This window comes from Vicugna pacos, chromosome 6 (genome assembly GCF_048564905.1).
Source record: "Vicugna pacos chromosome 6, VicPac4, whole genome shotgun sequence".
NCBI lineage: Eukaryota > Metazoa > Chordata > Mammalia > Artiodactyla > Camelidae > Vicugna > Vicugna pacos.
This window is the reverse complement of record NC_132992.1, coordinates 41640857-41662792: the sequence shown is the minus strand read 5'-3', so window position 1 is coordinate 41662792 and position 21936 is coordinate 41640857. Positions and strand designations below refer to the sequence as shown.

Sequence of the window (21936 nt, the reverse complement as noted above, 5' to 3'; positions counted from 1 at the left end):
AAATTTCTCTTGATGATTTTCTAAAAATGGTACAATAATTGATTTATCTGAAAACTCTTACCTTTAAAATATAAGAGAAAATGGTTATATTGTATTATCAAGAAATACTATAAGAAAGAAAAATAATGCTACTTTGTCATCATTGCGTGTTTTTACAAATACATCTACAATAAAACTTACATGTAAAGTACTATTTGATTTATACTTTGATTTTGCAGAGGCAGGTCAGTTGATAGGTGGAAAGGGCATGTGCTGTGGCTGCTTTCTGATAGACTCAGCTTTTATTTTGATGCTGCTTACGCGTTGATGTAGAACTTTTTTCTTACCATTACCTAGACACCACTGTATTATCATTTCTATAATTTTATTAAAGTAATAAACACTTTTTGAACATTTACAGCGTGGTGTTTGGTAGTCCACATTTTCTTAATCTTCACTGCAACTCTGCAAGTTAGTTTTATCTCCATTTTTACTGTTTAGAAAACTGGTACATGTGAATTATAGATTTTAAATGACATTTTGTCAGTACTAACTTTTGCTTCTGAGTTGTTGATGTGGGTCTCATATTACATCGTTTCGACTGGTGCTTTTTCAATAAACAGTTGCTGTTTTAGAAGGGAGGAAAGTACAGTTAATAGTTTTTATTTTTAATGTATTTCTAGCTTTGTTCCAAAGAAGATTGAAAATAGTGTTTAATATGAAAATTGCTCCCAAATAGCTAGTTTGGCCAGGTTCCCCAAAGCAGCCAGAGGACACTAATGACTAAGGCCTGGCAGCATTCAGGAATGGCCCGTAGAATGCATTAACGGACCAAGAGAAATAGATTTTCACTTGTCCGTCAGACTTTCTTTCCTTTTTTTCTCAAAAGCAGTTGATCACTCCCACTGTGAGAAATATATTTGTTGGAGAAGCAGGATTGTAGAGGCAGAACACAAGCAGGAACACGTCTCAGAGCACAACATGTGAGCATGAACTGTGTGGGGAGCTCTGAGCCTTCAGCTGCAAAACCGTACATTTGTTACTTGATAGACAGAACACATTTTTAAAATCTGAACTTGGTGAAATGAATGTAATGTCTGATTATTAGATGATAGTTTTGCTGTTTTACTGATGATCTTTTATGATTGTAAGGATAACAAAGTGGATTACATGTTAAACTAAAGCAAATGAGTGAAAAAAGCTCATATTTTCTTTTGATCCCATAGGATGTAGATGATTTCTTTGAGCATGAACGAACATTCCTTTTAGAGTATCATAACCGAGTTAAGGATGCATCTGCTAAATCTGATAGGATGACAAGATCCCACAAAAGTAAGGTTTTTCTCTGTGGCTAAAGCTTACATTGTTATTGGAATAATTATAAAGTTACTATGTTATTCACAGTTTGTAAAAGTCTTGGTAAAGAGCAGTGATTCTCAAAACTTTTTAGCAAGTCTGTGAAGTGAAAACTATTTTCAGAATAATGCTATGATGCTTTCTGTCTTTTTTCACCATGTTGACATGTACACTGATGATGCAAAAGTTGTGGTGGATAAACTGCTGGTGCCTTAGCACAAATCAAGGCAGTGGCACCAAACTGCGCTAATAGTCACTATATTCCTTCCCACAGTGCATTTGCAGTTAAAATTCAATTAAGAATGTCCTTGATGAAATGGTGAAATGTATTACTTGTAGTAAATCTCTTCCCTAGTACTTTTTTATATTCTAAGTGATGAAATGGGAGGTATGCATAAAGCACGCTGCATACTGAAGTGTGAACGTTCTCTCTAGTGAAGCATTTTAGCGACTGAGCTGCAACTGAACTAGCTGCTTTTTTCATTAGACACCATATTTACTTGAGAGAACAACTGACCAACTATGATTATTTAGACTTGAATATTGGTAGACATTTTCTTAAAAATTAACTAAATGGGCCTGACACTTCAAGGAAAACAGCTGACAGTGTTCGTTGATAATGATAAAACTCAAGCTTTCCAGCAATAATTAGAATTTTGGAAAAACTTGTATCAATCACCATGAGCTTGCTTCCCAGAAATTAAAGACTTGTCTAAGGAGACTGATGATAATGTTAGTGAATGCGGTATTGTTGATAATTGTATGCTAAAGTGTGTCAACATTTGAAAGATCTGCATGATTCATTAAACCAATATTTTCTAAATGATCAAAATCATGTATGTAAAAGATCCATTTAAAGTGCAAGATTGACTAATGGGGTTTTTAACAGCTTCACTGAGGTATAATTGGTACCAATAAGCTGCAGTGTTCAAAGTATACAGTTGGGCAAGTTTTGGCATATGTGTGAAGTCATCACTAGAATCAGTGTAAGGAACATATCCATCACCACCAAAAGTTTCCTTGTGGCTCTTTGTAATTCCTCCCTCCTGCCCCTGTCCCCAGGCCTCCGCTGATCTGCTTTCTGTCTCTATAGACTAGTTTGCATTTTCTAGAATTCTATATGAATGGAATCATAAATAAATGCTCTTTATTGTCTGGCTTTGAAATTCAACAGAATTATTTTAAGATTCATCCATGTTGTTGTGTGTATCAGTAGTTTGTTCTTTTTTATTGCTGAGTGGTATTCCATTGTACAGATACACCATAGTTGTTTCTCCTTCCAGCTGTTGGTAGACATTTGGGTTGTGCTAGCTTTTGGCTATTTCAAAATAAAGCAGACAGGAATCATCTATATATAAGTCTTATATGGACATACGCTTTTGTTTCTCCTGGGTAACACCTAGAAGTAGAATGGCTGAGTAATATGTAAGTGTATAATTAACTTCTTTAACACTGCCAAACTTTTTTCCAAAATGATTGTACAATTTTACATTCCTGCCAGCTGTGCATGAAAGTTCCAATTGCCCCACATCCTTGCCAACAAGGATAATCGGTCTTTTAAATTTTATCCATACTGGTAGGTCAGTGGTAGTGTCTCAGTGTGGTTTTAATTTGCATTTCCCTAGTAACTGATGATGTTGAACATCTTTTCTTGTGTAAGTCCTCCAACTACATTCTTCTTTATCAAAGTTGTTTTGACCCCACTAGGTTCTTTACGTTTTCATCTGGATTTTATTTAGAATCAGCTTGTCAGTTTCTTCAAAAATTCCTGCTGGGATTTTGATTGGGATTGTGTAGAATCTATAGATCTATTTGGGAACGATATTAGTTCTTCTGATACATGAACGTGGTATATCTCTCCATTTAGTTGGGTCTTTAAATTCTCTCAGCAGTGTTTTATAGTTTCCTTTGTACAGATCTTATACATCTTTAGATCCCTAATTATTTTTTGATGGTATTGTAAATGATGTGTTTTTTTACATTTCAATTTCCAGTTGTTTTTTGCCAATGTATGAGAATACATTGTATTTTCAATATTGATCTTAGACCTTGCAACCTTACTAAAAATCAGCTCACTGGTTTTAGTAACTGTTTTGTAAATTCCTTAGGATTTTCTACATAGATGATCATACTCTAATAAAAAGTTACACTTCTTCCTTTCCAACTTGAATACTGTTTCTTTCTTTTCCCTGCCCCATTGTGCTGTGGCTGTACCCTCCAGTGCAGTGCTGATGGAAGTGGTGAGGGCAAGCAGCTTCACCTTTTTCCTTACCTTATGGGGAAAGCATCAGTCTTAAGCCATTAACCATGATGTTAGGTGTAGGTTTTCCCTAGATGTCTTTTATCAGTTTGAGACAGTTCTCTTACAGTCCTGGTTTTTCTTAGAGGGAATTTTTTTTTTTAAGTCAGAAATGAATGTTGGGTTTTGTCTAATTCTGTTTTTGCAATGATTGAGATAACCATATGGATTTTCTTTTTTAGTCTAGTAATTGGTTAATTGCACCGATTGATTTTCAGATATTAAACCAACCTTATATTCTTGGGATAAGTATCACTTTTATCATTGGAGTTTATTGTAATAGAGTACACAGAGTTCTTTGATAAGATTTTAGATTTCCCACTGCAACTAACCCTTAAAGATGACTACTTTCTGAGTAGAATATCCATAATAATCTGTAAATATTAGTAAAATGCCTCTTCCTTTTCTGTTTGAGGCTAGATTTTTCTCCACATATTTGAATGAAAACAATGTATCACAGTAGAGTGAACGCAGAAGCAGATAAGAGAATCGAGCTATCTTCTGTTAGTCCAGACACAAAAGATTCACATAAATCTAACAATATCACTGTACTCACTAATTTTAATATATGTATGTATAGTTATTTTTCATTTGAAAAGTTATGATAACATAGTGGGTTTTTTTGTTTGTTTTTGTTTTTGGAGGTGGAGGGGTAATTAGGTTTATTTATTTATTTAGTGGAGGCACTGGGGATTGAACTCAGGACCTCTTGCATACTAGGCACATACTCTACCACTGCTATACCCTCCCTCTAATGATTTTAATACTGTTATTTTAAAATAGTTAAAAAAATTTTTTAATACAGTACATATTGATCGATATAACCCACATAACAAAAGCTCTTTAGGACCCTCAGTAATTTCTAAGAATGTAAAGGAGTCCTAAAATCAAAAAGTTTGAGAACCTCTGATATAAGACAGGTCAGTAGATACCTAGAAGTGCGACCCTCCATTTTGGAGTATTGTTATATGCCCTGATAAAAAGGAGGAAGTAAAGTAAGTCTCTGGCTTGCTAACTTCTATTCTTGTGTCTTTCTTTTGAGGGGATTAAGAGTTATTTTTGTATTTTATTTTCTTATTTTCTTTGTGATGTGCAGATTTTTTCTAATGAAGTAGTAATTGATAGTTGCCTGTTCAGCTATATAGTATAAGTGTGGGAAACTGGAATTCCTTCCTACTACTAGACAGGCGCTTTAACCAACTAAGCCACGGCGCCACCCTGGAATTCCTTCCTAGATTCATTACTGATTTGCTTTAGAGCCTTGGGCGAGTCACATAATTGGTCTGTGTGGGTTTCCTTGGTTATAAAATGATATTAAGGAAAAATGTCTCATACTTTTACTCCTCTGTTAAGAAAAGCTTTTTCCCACCCCATCCTCTCCCTGCTCCTCCATCAGGACCCAGATTTACTCCTGCTCCCACACACACCCAGAGTCACATAGCTCATGCTGAGGGCTCCAGCTCCACCCTGTTTGCCTTACTGGGAAACCCCACATTCCACCCACCCAAACTAGGCCCTGGCACCAGCCTGCGGCACTCCCCTTTCCCCAAAGAAGAAGAACTTTGTAAATACCAAGTGGTACATACTAGTGTTGACTGTAATGATTAGAAGTACCCTTCAGTTTAGATTTGATGATTTAAAATGGGTGCCTACTATATATACTTTTAAAATTTCTTTAAAATTATTTAGTTCGTAAACATTGGCATGTCTGATATGTGTCAGCCATCATGTTTGGCATTGATTTCAAGATGAGGAAAATAACTGTCTTTACCATTAAGGAGTTAATAATTTTACAGATGAGATAAACACTAAAAGCAAAAATTGTAACATATTATAATCAGTCCTATCATAAAGATATATATTAGTGCTATGGAAACAAAGAATGACAAGGGTCAAGGGGGTGGAGGGTGGGAAGGGATAGACTGAGATTTCAAAATTGTAGAATAGATAAACAAGATTATACTGTATAGCACAGGGAAATATATACAAGATCTTATGGTAGCTCACAGAGGAAAAAAAGTGACAACGAATATATATATGTTCATGTATAACTGAAAAATTGTGCTCTACACTGGAATTTGATACAACATTGTAAAATGATTATAAATCAATAAAAAATGTTAAAAAAAAAAGAATGACAAGGATCATCTGTTGAAAAAATGGCAGAAAATATTAATGATTCTTATTAATTCTATTTATTTGGCCAAATGGAATGGTGCTTTAAGAGGATGATAGTGAACCTATTTTACAAAAATACAATTATTACATATAATTAATCACATTACATGTACAGTGGACCCTTGAACAACACAGGTTTGAACTATGTGGGTCCTCTCTTACTCAGATTATTTTCAGTGAATATGTACCATAGCACTACACTGTCCGAGATTGGGTAAATCTGCAGATCCTGAACCGTGGATACAGGGGCAACTGTACAGTTAAATAAGGATTCTCCACTGCAGGGAGGGTCAGCCCCCTAGCCCTTACGTTATTTAAGGGTCAGCTTTAATAAAATTTTACAAAATTGAAAAAGAAAAAATTTTTTGTAATTAATGAGCTTATCCTGGGTTATGAAAATTTAAACTTTTCAACTCACTGTGATGTATAAAATCAAGACAGTTTGCCTATTTTTCATGATCACATAATGCTGTAATAGCTAAAGAGGGAGGGTAGTGTTCTCAGGGCCAGATATTAGAATACAGGAATTTCTTGCTCTAAAAAAATAATTTCAAGGTCAGCTTAAATATGAAATATTAATATATTCAACATTAAGCACAAAAACCTTTTTTTGAGTTTTTAAATATCTTTATTTTTAAATAATAATTTTAGACTTAAAGAACAGATTCAAAGGTAGTACAGAGTGTTCCTGTATAGCCTTTACCAGCTTATTCTCATGTTAACAGCGTATGCTACTGTGGTACAGTTGTCAAAACTAATACATTAATACTGGTATAATACTCTCAACTACACCGTAGTCTTTATTTGGATTTCCCCAGTCACAAAAACCATTTTTGATTCCTGCCTCTCAATAAGCCAACCTTTAAGTGATTTTTAAGTATTACTTATCTATTTCTTAACTTAACCTTTTAGGGTAAGATAATGATGATAAGCCTCATATTTTAGAAGTTACTGTTGAGAGTCTAAAGTTTGTACTCAAAGTTTCTTTATAAAAGATGCCAGAATAGTTGTTTTGAGTAACAATAAGTAGAGTCACCAAATTTCAGCCTTATCAGTTGAATGTAATTTTGTGCAAATTAAAAAAGTATAAAGATTACTGTTTTATTAGGGAATAAATACATTTTTTAAAAGCCTTATAAAAATACTGCTAGTATAAGTGAGAATTTCCATATAAGTATTCATGTCGTGGATTTCATTAATAATAGCAAACATTTGTGTAGTACTGTGTGCCAGCTACATAGTAACATTTACTAACTCATTTAATCCTCCAAATAATTATGTGATGTGAGTACTATTATTTTCTCTATTTCCAGATGAGGAAACTGAGGCACAGACAGGTTAAGTGATATGCCCAAGGTCGTACAGCTAGGAAATTGGCAAGCTGGGATTGGACAGTTTGGTTCCAGGTCCATGCTCTTAACCATTGCACCATATTGTTCTTTTTCTGAAATTAATAGAAGCTCCATTATAATCTTTTCTCAACAAGTGCATTGTCCTGTGTTGTCCTGTGGGGCAAGCCCTAGGAAGAGTACTGTGCAGAAGTTGAGTACTTTGCTTCCTAGCACCCAGGGGTAATGGTGCCACTATTCATCAAGCTTCCCAAGCTCCTACCTCAGGTGTGCTGTTTGTAAATCCTACCTATGACATTTACTAAGTATCTTTGAGCTTTGTTGGTTCCTCTATGCTCTTACTGTTCTCACTCCCTTAATCCTGATCCTCAGCATCTGACACAGCAGCTTCCTGGTTGGTCAGTCTGCCTTTTTTGTCTCTCCACTCTTGGTCTTTATTCCAGGCAGCAGAATTTTTTTAATCTAAAATCTTTATCTGGTTGATTTCACTACTACTAGGATTTTAAAATGTTTAATAATAACATCCATTCCCAAGAGCTCAAATCCAAACTCTGTCATGGCTTACAAAACCTTTTTTCCCCCAAGTTGCTCCCAATTTATTTCCCATCTTCACCTCTTTCCACTCCCCTGTGTACCCTGCAGTGCTCTCTGAATATACTTTGCTCTTTTATGTCTCCCTGGCGTTTCTCCATGCTCTCCCGTTTATCCAGAATGCCCTCTCCTCCACTTTGCCTGGAAAAGATTTGCCCATCCTACAGGCTCCAACTCCTTCTGTCTTGTCTGTAAATACTTTCCTGACTCACTCAGGTGGAATCATCTGTTTCCCCTGCTCCCAAAGCAGTTTGTACCTACTTCTAATATAATATTCATCATATTGTATTAGAGTTTTTGTCATTCTTTCACTAGCTTTTGTGTATCTCATATTATATACACAATTTTGGGCAGATAGATATTCAGTAACTATTTTTAAATCAATAAATATATATATTTAAGTTCTTGATTTTTTCCATAGGTGCTGCAGATGATTACAATAGAATTGGTTCTTCATTATATGCTTTAGGAACTCAGGATTCTACAGATATATGCAAGTAAGGATTCTGATTTAAAACATTGCCTCTAAATAAAACAAAATTTTTGTTGGCAGCCTGAGCACACAGAATACTTCTGACCCAGCAGGCAGGGAGAAAGTCAACCTTCCCATGTTTTATCTGACACAAACCTGTCAAAGCAAGTTCTTTATAGTAAAGCAAAGTTCATAAAATTAGTATTTTAGCTTTCAAAAGTATTTGCCCTAATCCAATTATAATGTCACCTATAATTACATACTTTACAGAATACCCTTTAATAGTTTGGCATTGGGTTATATTTTAGTTGGTGTCAGCATTTGAGAGATAGACTTTTTAGTTAAAAATGAAAGTGAATCTGAGGTAGAAATGGGTTATTCATTTCTGTTATTGTCCAAAACAAAGCAGCTCTGTTTGAAAATATTCCAACTCTAGTATTTTCCTTTTAAATTAGCTTTTTGTCTCTTTGGATGTGATTGTTCTGTACTTCTGTAATAATTTGAAGGTATAGACTTTAGTATTTTTAAATTTTTAGTGTATGGCTTAGACTGTTGAAAGATTTTCTGTAACAAGATTAAGAGAGTCTGTTATATGGGTGGAAATACAGAGAGACTTTTTCAACTAAATTAAGTCTACAGTGAGCAGGACTGTTAAATATTATTGTAATGAAATAAGAATGCTCATTATTAATATGGTTTGTGGCATATTCTCTGAACATTTGAAATAGAAAATTATTTCAAAGGTAGCTTATGATGAAATATTTTTCCCTTCTAGGTTTTTTCTTAAAGTTTCAGAACTATTTGACAAAACAAGAGTAAGTACTATTAATTAACCTTTCTTTGGGAGTATAAATCTCTGAGTACAGTAGTGTTTAACTTGCTGGGCTGTGTTTAATTGAAAAAGATGAATTATACTTCAGAAAGATGAAGAGGCAGATTTAGATTTGAAAATGAGAGTTTTTCAGGAAATTTAATTTTTGGTGTATATGTAAAAGTTCATGGTCTTGATCAGAAAACATGTTAATTATGGTGACTGAGTTAATTTTTATGAAGAATGATCCTTTCCTGGGGCTTTGTAAGCTAGAAGAAAATCTTGGATTCATTACCAAGATGATATTGCTTTTGATTCCCCGTGCCACACTGGTTTAAAGGTGAGTTGTATCAATATAAAACAAGTATACAGCTGCAGAAAGCTTTCATTCGTAGTAGTAATAATTTAATACTGGTATAGTCTTGGTTTTTAAGGGTCATACTTGTGAACATTGTGATCATTAAATAATATTTAACGTTTTTATCAGTTGATAGAATAGTGAAAATGTTCATTAGATGTTTAATGGTCCTTAGCTGAGAGTGGTGGTGGCTAGTCCATTGTAGAAATCTGACTTCAGCATGACCTTGTCAATTGAATTGTGTGTAGTAGAGACAAGTAAGAGGAGACATTCTCTCACACGGGAAAAGTCCTTATGTATGTCAGTGTCACACTTGGGTCCATACAGCCTCTTTCCTGCCTTTGTTATCTGTACCAGTGAACATTTTCTAGGAAGATGTAATTGTGTGTGTGTGTGCATTTACATTCAAAACAATGGGTAGGGTGAGAGGGTGAGTTTGGGGGAAGGGGGAAAGAATGGGAATCTATCACAAAATAACCTTATGTGTCAGTTCTTTCAGAAGCAGACAGCAAGATGGGATTAGATATATAAGAGGTTTGTTGTGAAGAACAAAGGGAGAGGAGCAGGGGTAGACAGGAGGAGCCTTCAGATCACAGTGCAGGTCTGCACCTGCAGAGGGAGAGGGAGAGGGAGAGGAAGGACTGAGTCGGAACAGTTTCAGGCTGTGGCGCAGTTCTGAGAAAGCTTTGTCCAGGTCAGAGGAGAGTCCCTGAGCCAGAGTTGCCCATCGGAGGAGTTGTGCATCAGACAAGAATGGGCTGACACTGCTACCTGTGCTCTGTCATTGGTGCATAGCTGAGGCCAGGACAGGAGGATGGAAAATAACCTTGGTGTAAACATGGTTCTAGATCCAGAGAGAACTGTATTTGGGGCTCTTAGTCAGCTGTGCTCCTTGCAGCAGGCATTTCTCTCGAAGGAAATCTGGGTGGCACATTTCCATAGCCCCACAATTCTTATTTCCTTTAGCCTTTGAATGTTGTTCTTGTTATCACTGCTGTGTAACAACCATCCTAAAATCAGTAGCTTAAAACAGCAACCATTTTATGATGCAAATGAACTCGGGTTCAGGAATTCAGACAGGGCACAGCAGAGCTGGCTTGCCTCTGTTCCATGACCTCTGGGGCCTCATCAAGGAAGATATGAAGGCCAGGGACTGGAATCATCTTAAGACTCTTTCACCTCCTCTGTCTGGGGCTTGATACTGGCCTTCAGCAAGAACTTCTCTGGCTGTTGGCTGTTAACACCTACATGTGACTTTTCCATGGAGCTGCTGCTTCACAGCTTGGTAAAGAGGTTCCAAAGGTGAGCATCCCAGAAGTGGAAGCTGCTGGTGTTGTAAGGCCTGGACCTGGAAACTGGCACGGCAGAACTCATGGATTGGTCAAGCTGTCTTAGAGCCCAGATTCAGGGGAGAGGACGCATACCCTACTTCTTAATGGACGGAGAGGAGCCATACTTAAAAGCACTCAGCATCATCTGGCATGTTATCTAGATTTATCTAAATCAATTTTGGAGATACTTTGTGTCTGTGCTCTTGTCTTTTAGGTTAAGAAGTTCCATAAGTTTATTTCTCCATAAAGTACTTATTTTTTAAGAAACTTCGGGTTTTTCCTTTTTATTGAAGTATATTGTACATGTAGGAAAGAGCACATAGCACAAGTGTACAGCTCACTGAAATGTTTCAAATTTAACACACCCATATAATGAGCACCCAGATCAAGAAATGGAACTTTACCAGCAACCCAGATGCCCTGTCCCACTTCAGCTGCATTATGAGTCACCACCTCCTGCGAGGCTAACCACTAGTCTAGCTTCTAACAGCAGAAATCAGTTTTATTTTCATATTTTATATAAATGCATGATATAGTATATGTTCTTTTATGTCTGGTGTCTTTTACTCAACGTTACATATGTGAGATTCATCAGAGTTGTTGCATAGAGGTATATAGTTCCTTCATTCTTACTGCTGTGTAATTCTCCACTGCAAGAATATACCTAACTATTTATCTGTTCTACCACTAGTAGGCACTTGGATAATTTCTAGTTTGGGGCTCTTTACAAAGAGTACTGCTAAGACCATTCTTATGTATCTTCAGCTGAACATGAGTATGCATGTCTGCTGACTGTAGGTTGCAGGAGATCCATGTGAAAAGCTTCTGTAGATACTGCCAGATTGTTTCCCAGAGTGATTCGACCGACTTACCTTCCCACCAGAGTGAACGTGAGCGTTGAGCTGCTGCAGACGGTTATAGTATTTGGTATTTTTATTATTTTAGCCATTCTGGTAGATGTATAGGGTTTTTTAACTTTAACTTTTTATTTTGACAGTGATTTCAAACTTACAGAAAAGTTGGGAGAATAGTACAAAGAATTTTTATACATGTGTCACCCAGATTTCCTTAATGTTACATTTCCTACATTAGCTGAAGTTCTTTTGTTCCAAAAATGTCCATACTTATTGTTTTCTGCCCTTTGTGCACATCTCTCTCTCTCTCTTTTTTAAGGTAAGAATTAATTTTAATGCAGCAATACAATTACCAGTGACTCCCCTTAGTGTCATCAGATGTCTAGTATGCAGATGTTCCCAGTTGTCTCATCAATGGCTTTTTACGGTGAAGTTTGTTTGAGTCAGGATCCAAACAAGGTCCCCATATTGTATTTGGTTGATGTAATACATCCTTCTTTATCCTTTGTCTCTCTAGACCGAATGAAGCGTTCTCATCCTTTTAGTCTGACTTGATCCCAACTCAGACTAACCACATCTGTTTATTACTCTCTGGTGCCTTCGAGCACATTTTGTTGATGTTTTGACGTTATTTCCTGGTTGTCCACAGCAGGAGGAGTGGCTTGAATTACCTAGTCTACTACTGTTGCCACCCTTTATTACTTTATAATCACATGTATATATTGGTTGCCATTGAAATGAATGGAGAGAAAATACAAATGGAATTGAAATATGATACTGAAACTCATTACAGCCAGAACTTGAGTCAAATATAGAGCCCTCCCATAAATTCAGTAATCTCATTTGGTCTCATCTTTTTTGTGTTCATTTTGTCAGTTACAAAGAAAAGTAACAGGCTAGAAGAAAGGAGAAGGGAAGGAAACTTAGGTTAAATAGGAATTGGTACCATAATTTCTTATAACTTTAATTTTTTTACAGTAGTTAAGAAAGAAAACACTGAGTGTAGAATGTAAGTAATGATTAAATACCCAATTTTTCCCTTTTTCAGAAAATAGAAGCACGAGTGTCAGCTGATGAGGACCTCAAACTTTCTGACCTTTTAAAATATTACTTAAGAGAATCTCAAGCTGCTAAGGTAACTTTATTCATTGTTTTTTTAAAATGAGCTATTTTAACAGGGAACTATATTTGATATCTTGTAGTAACCTATAATGAAAAAGAATATATATATGTATATATATAACTGAATCACTATGCTATACACCATATATAACCCAACATTGTAAATCAACTATACTACAATTTTTAAAAAAAGATTTAAAAAATTATTTTAGATTGAGAGTGAGAGAGCCATAAAACAAGGCATCTCAACTTTTCCCTTTGGAAATCTGTCTAGGTGTAACACTAAAACTCTTACTAATCAAAAAAATGTTGAATAAAAAAATCTAAGAAGCACTGAAGACCTAGTGGCTAAAATAGTCCAAATTCAATGTTAATTTATTAATTGAGATATTGCACAGAAAATTCCCATCTGATCAGTGGTGCTTTGAACATCTTTTCTTTCATTCCTTATCAAATTATGAATAACCTTTTTAACCTGGAGGATTTCAGTAGTTCTAATACTGTCCATATCAAATGATTTTAGATCAAATTGAGTCTTATAAATGATTTACACTGGATGGGTAGGGATAAAATAAATTGTTGATTTTTGAAGACATTAAATTTATTATTTTATTATATAATATGTAATTGTCAATGAGTAACTTTTTAGAAGATGACTCTAAAAGTAAATCCAAATTTTTTAGTAACCACAAGAAAAAAATTGAAATTTAATTGTGAGAACTAAAACTACAATGAGGAATCACTACACACCTTAATTAGAATGGTTAAAATGAACCATTCTGACAAAAATTATAGTAACTAGAACTTTCACACACCATTAGTGGGAGTATTCTATAATACTTTGGAAAAGTTTTGCAGTTTCTTAAAAAATTGAACATACATCCACTCTGTGATCCAGTCATTCTAGTCCTAGGTATTAGAAAGCTTATGTCCGCACAGATGTTCACAACAGCTCTATTGTAATAGCTGAAAACTGGCAACAACCCAAGTGTCCACCAACAAGCAGGAGAATGGATAAACAAATTGTGGTGTATTTGTGTAGTGGAATGCTACTCAACAATAAAAGGGAATAAACTACATAAGCATGCAACAGAATGGATCACTCTCAAAATAATTTTGCTGAGTGAAAGAAACTAAACAATAAAGACCATAGTTTACAGGAGCGTTCACTCTTGGTGGTGTACATTCTATAGGTGTGGCAGATGTGTGATGACATGTGTCTACCATTATAAGTATCATATAGAATAGTTTCACTGCCCTAAGAGCCTCTGTACTCCATCTGTTCATCTGTCTTCCTCCAGCCTCTGTTGATTTTTTTTATCATCTCCATAGTTTTGCCTTTTCCAAAATGTCATATACTTGGGCCTGTTCATATTGGTTTCTTCACTTAGTAGCACGCATTTAAGTTTCCTTTCTGTCTTTTCATGGCTTGATAGCTCATTTCTCTTTAGTAATGAATAATATTCTATTGCCTGGATACACCAAGTTTATTTATCCACTGACCTACTGAAAGACATCTTGGTTGCTTCCGTGTTTTGGCAATTAAGAAAAAAGCTGCTATAAACATCCATGTGCGGGTTTTTTTTGTGGACATGTGTTTCCAACACCTTTGAGTAATAAGTATCAAGGAGCACAGTTGCTAGATTATATGGTAAGACTATGTTTAGTTCTACCAAACTGTCTTCCAGAGTGGTTATATCATTTTGCATTCCCACCAACAGTGAATGAGGGTTCCTGTTGCTTCACGTCCTCATCAGTATTTGGTGGTGTCAGAATTGTAGATTTTGGCCATTCTAACAGGTGTGTAGTGGTATCTCATTGTTGTTTTTAATTTGCATTTCCCTGATGGCATTTGATGTGGAGCATCTTTTCACAAACTTATTTGCCATCTTTGTATCTTATTTGGTAAGGTGTCTGTCAAAAAAGGTCGGGGGGGAATCTTTGGCCCATTTTTTACTTGGATTGTTCCTTTTACTATTATTAAGTTTTAAGAGGTCTTTGTATATTTTGGGTAGTAGTTCTTTTATCAGATACCTTTTGTAAATATTTTTTTTCTCAGTCTGGTGGCTTGTCTTCTCATCCTCTTAACAGTGCCTTTTGCAGAGCAGAAATTTTTAATTTTAATGAAGTCCAGCTTACCAGTTATTTCTTTCATAGATCATCCCTTTGTGTCATATCTAAAAAGTCATCCCCAAGCCCAGGGTCATCGGGTTTTCTCCTGTACTTTATGTTTTACATTTAGGTCTGTGATCCATTTTATTAATACTTGTAAGGGTATAAGGTCTGTGTATAAATTCATTTGTTTGCATGTGGATATCCAGATCTCCCAGCACTTGTTGAAAAGATTATCTTTTCTCCATTGTATTGCCTTTGCTCCTTTATTTTAATTTTTTATTTTTATTTTTATTTTTATTTTTTGGTGGGGGTAGGTATCTAGGTTTATTTATTTATTTACTCTTGGAGGAGGTACTAGAGATTGAACCCAGGACCTCATGCATGCTAGACAGGCACTCTACCACTTGAGCTATACCCTCCCCCCTACCTTTGCTCCTTTATCAAAGGATCAGTTGACTGTATTTGTGTGAGTCTGGTTCTGGGCTCTCTGTTCTGTTCTATTGATGTATTTGTCTGTTCTTTCACCAGTACCACATGGCCTAGATTACTGTACCTTTACAGTAAGGCTTAAAGTAGGTAGTGTTCGTCCTCTGACTTTGTTCTTCTCCTTCACTGTTGTGTTAGTTACTCTGTGTGTTTTGCCTCTTCACACAACCTTTAGAATCAGTTTGTCGATATCTATAAAATAACTTGCCTGGGGTTTTGGTTGGAATCAATTACTACCTAATTAATCTTACCTACTTAATACGTAGGTATTTTATTTTCTGGGGTGCTAAATAATATAAATGGTATTGTATTTTTAATTTCAAATTCCACTTATTCATTGCTGGTATACAAGAAAGCAATTTACTTTTGTGTACTAATGTTGTCTCCTAAAACTTTATTACACTCATTTATTAATTCCAGGAGTTTTTTCTACATAAACAGTCATGTCATCTGTAAACAAGAGGACAGTTTTATTTCTTCCTCCCAGTTCTGTATATTTCCTACTTTTTCTTTTTGCATTAGCCAGGACCTTCAGTATGATACTGAGAAAGAGTGGTGAGATGGGATGTCCTTGTGTTATTCCTGGTATTAGTGGGAAAGCTTCTAGTTTCTCACCACTAAGTATGATGTTAGCTGCAGGGTTTTTGTAGATGTTCTTTATCAAGTTCAGAAAGTTCCTCCTATTCCTAGTTTGCTCAGGATACAATCAATTGATTGTTGACCGAGTGCTAAGACAATTCAGTGAGGAAAAGAACAGACTTTCAACAAATGGTCCTGAGACAACTGAAGGGTCACATGAAAAAGACCTTCCTCACACTGTGGATAGAAGTTTACTCAAAATGGATCAAAGATCTGAATATAAGGGCTAAGACTATAATGTTTTTAGAAGAAAACACATGAATCTTTTTGATAAAATAGTACCTTAATTAGGCATTGATTTCTTAGATATGACACCAGAAGCACACCAATCAAAGAAAAATAAACTGGACTTTATTAAAATTCAAAAACTTGGTTGTCTAAAATTTTGCATATCAAAAACACTATCAAGAAAAGTGAAAAAAACCCACAAAACAAGAGAAAATATTTGCAAATCATACAATTCCCTAGTAAGTGACTGGTATCCAGAAAATGTAAAGAACTCTCATAACTCAATAAAAAGATAAAGAGCCCAATTAAAAAATGGGCAAAGGACTTGAATAAATGTTTCTCTAAAGAAGATATACAAATGGCCAGTGAGTACATAAAGAGATGGTCAACATGGTTAGCCATCATGGAAATGCATGTCCGAACCACAGGGAGGTAGCAGTTCCCATGCACTAGGACAGTTGTAATCAAAGAGACAGATAACGGTGTTGACAAGAATGTGAAGAAGTTGGAACCCTCACATAGTTTTGGTGGGAATGTAAAATGGCGCCATCACTTTGGAAATAGTCTGGCAGTTTCTCAGAAAGGTTCAGTGTAGAGTTATGAGGTGATCTAGCAATTCCAGTCCAAAGAAATGAGATGTGAAAGAGAAATGAAAAATGAAAACGTATACACAAAAACATATGTTCATAACAGCGTTATTGTGAAATAACCAAAAAGTAGAAACAAATGTCTGTCACCTGATGAATGGATAAATCAGTGTGTTACATCCATACAATGAAATATTTTTAGCAATAAATTAAAAATTGATTTATGCTATAACATGGATGAACTTGAAACTTTATACTAAGTTAAAAAAACAGACACAAAAGGCCACATATTATATGAGTCCCTTTTTTAATGAAATGTCCAGAATAGGCAAATCTATAGAGACAGAAGGCGAAGTTAGTGGTTGTCCATGGCAGGATGTGGGGGGTGTGGGCGGAAATGGAGAGTGACTGCTAGTGGATGTTGGGTTTCTTCTTGGATGACAAAAATGTTCTAAAATTGGTTGTAATGATGGTTACACAACTCTGGGAGCATACTAAAAAAACCATTGTGCACTTTAAATGAGTTGTCTGGTGATTGAATTATATCTCAATAAAGCTGTAATTTAAAAAACCATTTAGAAGAGTAACTGACAAGTGGTACTCACTGCACAGGTGTCAGCTCATGATGATTGAGGCGGTGGTGGTTGAAGGTAACTGCTAGAAACATGCAGCGTGTATTATTGTGAGGCATTCTGTTCCGTAGGATCTCCTCTATCGAAGATCTAGGTCACTAGTGGATTATGAAAATGCAAATAAAGCACTGGATAAAGCAAGAGCAAAAAATAAAGATGTTCTTCAGGCTGAAACATCCCAACAATTATGCTGTCAGAAATTTGAAAAAATATCTGAATCTGCAAAACAAGGTACTTTTATTCTAACCTTTATTTATAAGGTATGTTTAGACTATTATATACATAGTTAATTCTAATTTGTTTTGTTCACAGAACTTATAGATTTTAAGACAAGAAGAGTTGCTGCATTCAGAAAGAATTTAGTGGAACTGGCAGAGTTAGAACTGAAGCATGCAAAGGTATTGTCATATTAAAGATTTCGTAATTTAAGTGACATCATTTAGAAGTGAATCAGTTTTGAAACCTTACACTGACTTTAAAAAGAGAATCTTAGAATTGAGAGAGATTTTAAAGATCGTCTCATTTAAACAAGAATAATATCTGTAATGTCTCTAATGGTCATCTCTGCGAGAGTCTAGTGCCTAATGTGGAAAACCAATATCAGTTTTTGACCAGGTGTTAAAAAAATTGATCTTCCTTAATAAAAACATCACTTAAAAATGTATTTAATATTTGCTATCTTCAAAGGGACTGAAAATCAAAATGTATTCAGAATTCTCCAAACTGTAAATAAGTATTAAGGAAGTTTGTAAAAACTGTTAAATGTTATTTCTGATATATGTATAGCATTTACAAGTCTAAAATTATTAAGCTAAATTTATTAAATTTATTAAAACTATTAAAACTGCCTGAGATTTTTGGGACATGCTATAAATGAACACAAGTCGACTTCTTTGTAACTGTGACATATTGGTGGTCTAAGTTTTGTCACCTAAAATAAGAAAGATAAGTTTAATTCCTCCTCACAGTTTACCCTTTAGATATTTAAACGTTTTATATTCTTTTTATATCTTCTCTTCTCCATGTCAGACATCTTTGGGCTAAATATTTTTCATCCCACATACCTCAACAAGCTTTTTATTGTATTATTGCCCTACTGCATTACCTTTTTAAAGTACTATACCTGAAAATGGAAACACTTTTGCATACATGGACTGATAATTGTACACATTTCTTCCTGTAGCATGTTTTATAGGTATAAGAGATTTTTTAACTGCCATACTGCTTGATTTGGCTATAATCACATTTTTTTCCTTCCCTCTTATAAGTCAGTTCTTAAACCTCCCACCTTGTAGTTGTGTGTTTAATTTTTTTTTTTTTTAGTAATTTTTTTCATGGTAAGGAGCACATAAGATAAAATTTAGCACCTTAACCATTTTTAAGTGTATAGTTAAGTAGTGTTAAGTACATTCACATTGTTGTACAATGGATCTCTAGAACTTTTTCATTTATTGAGAATTTATTTTTTTAAATGTAATTGCAGGCCACATTTATGTCAAATTTTAGCTTGTTCATTTTTAGCCCAGCACATTGAGATCTTTGGAATTAAGAAGTTTTTGTGGGGAGGGTACTAGCTCAGTGGTAGAGTGCATGCTTAGCATGCATAAGGTCCTGGGTTCAATCCCCAGTACCTCCATTAAAAAAAAAGTATTATTATTAGTATTCTGTGGGGAGATACTTGAGACTGTTAAATACCCCATCACTCAGCCAACACTGGACAATAGAACTTTGTGCCATAGTAGCAATATGCTGTAATCAGCACTGTCCAGTATGGTAGGCGCTAGCCACATGTGGCTATGAACACTTGAAATGTGGATAGTGCAACTGAGGACTTGAGTTTTTATTTAACTTTAATTAAGAGAAATTGTAATTATGTAGTTGCACATACTAATGGATACAGCACTGGCATTTCAATCTTGTACTGTTTTTAGCATCCATTCATGTTTTTTGTCTGAATCAATTACTATGATAATTGCCAACAGCCATTTTCTAATTCCATCATTCTTTATACATTATAGTTGACTTTCTACTCTAAGGAGGGGGTTTTCTTTCATCACCATTTATATATTAATGTAACCTAAATGTACTTAAATTTGTCTTTACATAAAACATGCTTTGCAAATGGGCACTTACATGTGAATTTTATAGAATACTTTCGTAGGTAATTTTACTATTTTTATAAAAACTGCTATAAATCTATGCTAATGTATATTTTAATGGCCAAAAGAATGTGATAGCCTATCAGAAAATGTTCAGTATTAATCATTTGTCTTAACATCATTAATCTTAACGAATTTAAAGTTATGTGATTTCTAATACTGTATATTTTCGGTAAGACTCTTCCAAACTCCTAGAACCTCACCGTTTATTTTCTCTTCCTTTCCAGGGTAACCTTCAGTTGTTGCAGAACTGCCTGGCAGTGTTAAATGGAGACACATAAGCCACACTCCACCTTCCAGTTAAAAAGGGCTGCCTTCCTTCAGATTTTATTTTATTTTTTCTTAATGACGTTAGGCATTTACTGCTCACTGGAAACAAAAGAAACAGCTGACAAAGTGTATCTACTCTCTCTCGGAGGATCGGGACCAGAGCGGTGCGGTCCATGGCGCCGCGGTCTGCGCGGTGGGAGGCTGCGCTCCTGCGCCTGCGCACCTGGCAGTTGCCCATCACCGAGCCCTCCTCCTCTTCAGAAGCCCAAAGTTCAGTCTTTTTTAAAGTAGCCTCTATAGCTGTGTTTATTTTATGAATAGTATTACTTATGGCTGCCAATCTTATTTACCTTTCAGTAATTTCTGAAGTTTAACCCTTTAAAATGCATTGTTCAAACAATATAAGGATTGCCGTTACCTTTTTTTGAATTTTGTTTTTAAAAAGCATTGTACACACCACCTTAGTTCAATCTTGTATCCTGGTAAAGCATCTTAATCAGACTTATTTTTAATTAATGAACATTTCTTAGAAGTTTGGGACAGACTTTATGTAATCTTTATAAGTATGATTTCTGAAGAAAAGCAAATGCATTAGTATGTTTGCCTTAAACTTGTAGACTAAACCGACTATTGTCAAATAAACAGTGATAACAGTGATAGTTTTTAACTCTGTGGTCATTGTATCACTCTGAAATCTGGAGTAGCTATAATCTACTCCTACAAACGCTCTGTAGTGCAGGTCTTAGTTTTTCTTTTTTCTTATTTCTTTTAAAATAGCATATTGAACCATGTTCACCGATCACTTTACAAAAGAATGAACTGCTTCTCTGTGCGTTTAGCACTTCATATAAGATGGAATTGGGCAGAGGCAAGTTATAGGGACAGCTGTTGCTGAAATACAGGAACGGAGAGTATGGTCTGTTACGATTTCCAGGATTCCATCCCTAGCTCAGCCAATCAGCCATGAGACACATGGCAGTGTACAGACTGGTATGTAGAGAGAAGTATATAGGAAACAGCACTTGTCAGTGGGGAAAGAGTGGGAATATTTGGAATAAAAGGGTACAAAAAGGATACTAACTGTGAGTAGTTACATTGCAAATATTCTTGGCCTTTTTAATGTGAATGAACGTTGTGTTATTCCTAGTTTAAAATTAGATTGGGCAGTTGGATTTTTCCGCTGTCTTTCTCTAGCTTGTCTCCCGTGTGGAACCAGGTATTTGGGTTGGTCACCCTTCCAGTGGGTTCCTGCTTTGTTTTCCCAAACCGTCCTGGGTCTCACAGCTGTTGTGATTCCAGCCTTCCTCCGTGGCTTCTCTTGCCTCACTGGTGCCAAGCAATGTTTCTCACTTTAATTGACGTTGTTCCTTGGTGGTGTTTGAACCGTTGATGTTTGTGTTGGCTGAGAGATCTGTGTGTTTTGTTCTCCATGTGACATTCACTGGTGAGGATGTGGCCCTGGATGCCCACCAGTGCGTGAATGTGAGACCAGAGCCCTAGCTTGTGGATTTGGGTGCAGTCCCTTCACTGGCTGTCCCTGTGACCTCAGACGGGTTCCATTGACCTCTCTGCCTCAGTTTCTCTACCATAAAGGACATATTGACCTACCTCACAGGGGTGTTGTGAGGATTAATAAATGTTGATACAGTGCTTTGAAAATGTGAAGATGCTGTGTAAATACTAAAAAAAAAAAAGTACAGGGCAAAAAGCCATACCATTTTCCACACATCCATCAGCTAATCTTTCTACTGATGTAGTCTTTTTCCGGGAAGAGGGTAGAGTGGAAAGTACTCCCTTAGCCCTTGTTCCGAGTGCTTGAACTTGGAGTGAGGGTAGACTGGAAGCAGCAGTTACAAATTACTGTGTGTGCGCGTGTGTGGTGGGGGTGTTTAATACATACATGCATGCATAAATGAGTTGGCCACACCATGCAAATATCTTCTCACTAACAAAATGTACAAATAAGGGAAAGAATGTATGTTACTCCCTCGAACACTTCGGTAAGATTCTACTTTGTCTAGAACAGTTGAAACATGTATTCCATAGCTCACTTAGTCTCATAAAAATAGCTAGCTCTGGATTGACTGCTGTTGAGTTGTGGCATTCATAAAATTTACTGA

General features: G+C 35.6%; 1 protein-coding gene across 1 annotated transcript in view; it reads left to right on the top strand.

Moving 5' to 3' along the window:
* SNX6 (sorting nexin 6) overlaps nucleotides 1-20473 on the top strand; it is a 40930-nt gene extending 20457 nt beyond the window's left edge. Inside the window, exons 8-14 of the mRNA XM_072962919.1 lie at nucleotides 1206-1311; nucleotides 8174-8249; nucleotides 9000-9039; nucleotides 12627-12713; nucleotides 17459-17618; nucleotides 17700-17785; nucleotides 19774-20473. Coding sequence (XP_072819020.1) covers nucleotides 1206-1311; nucleotides 8174-8249; nucleotides 9000-9039; nucleotides 12627-12713; nucleotides 17459-17618; nucleotides 17700-17785; nucleotides 19774-19827 — 609 coding nt within the window. The 3' untranslated portion in view covers nucleotides 19828-20473. The remainder of the gene's footprint in view (nucleotides 1-1205; nucleotides 1312-8173; nucleotides 8250-8999; nucleotides 9040-12626; nucleotides 12714-17458; nucleotides 17619-17699; nucleotides 17786-19773) is intronic.
* Nucleotides 20474-21936: the final 1463 nt, after the last annotated feature.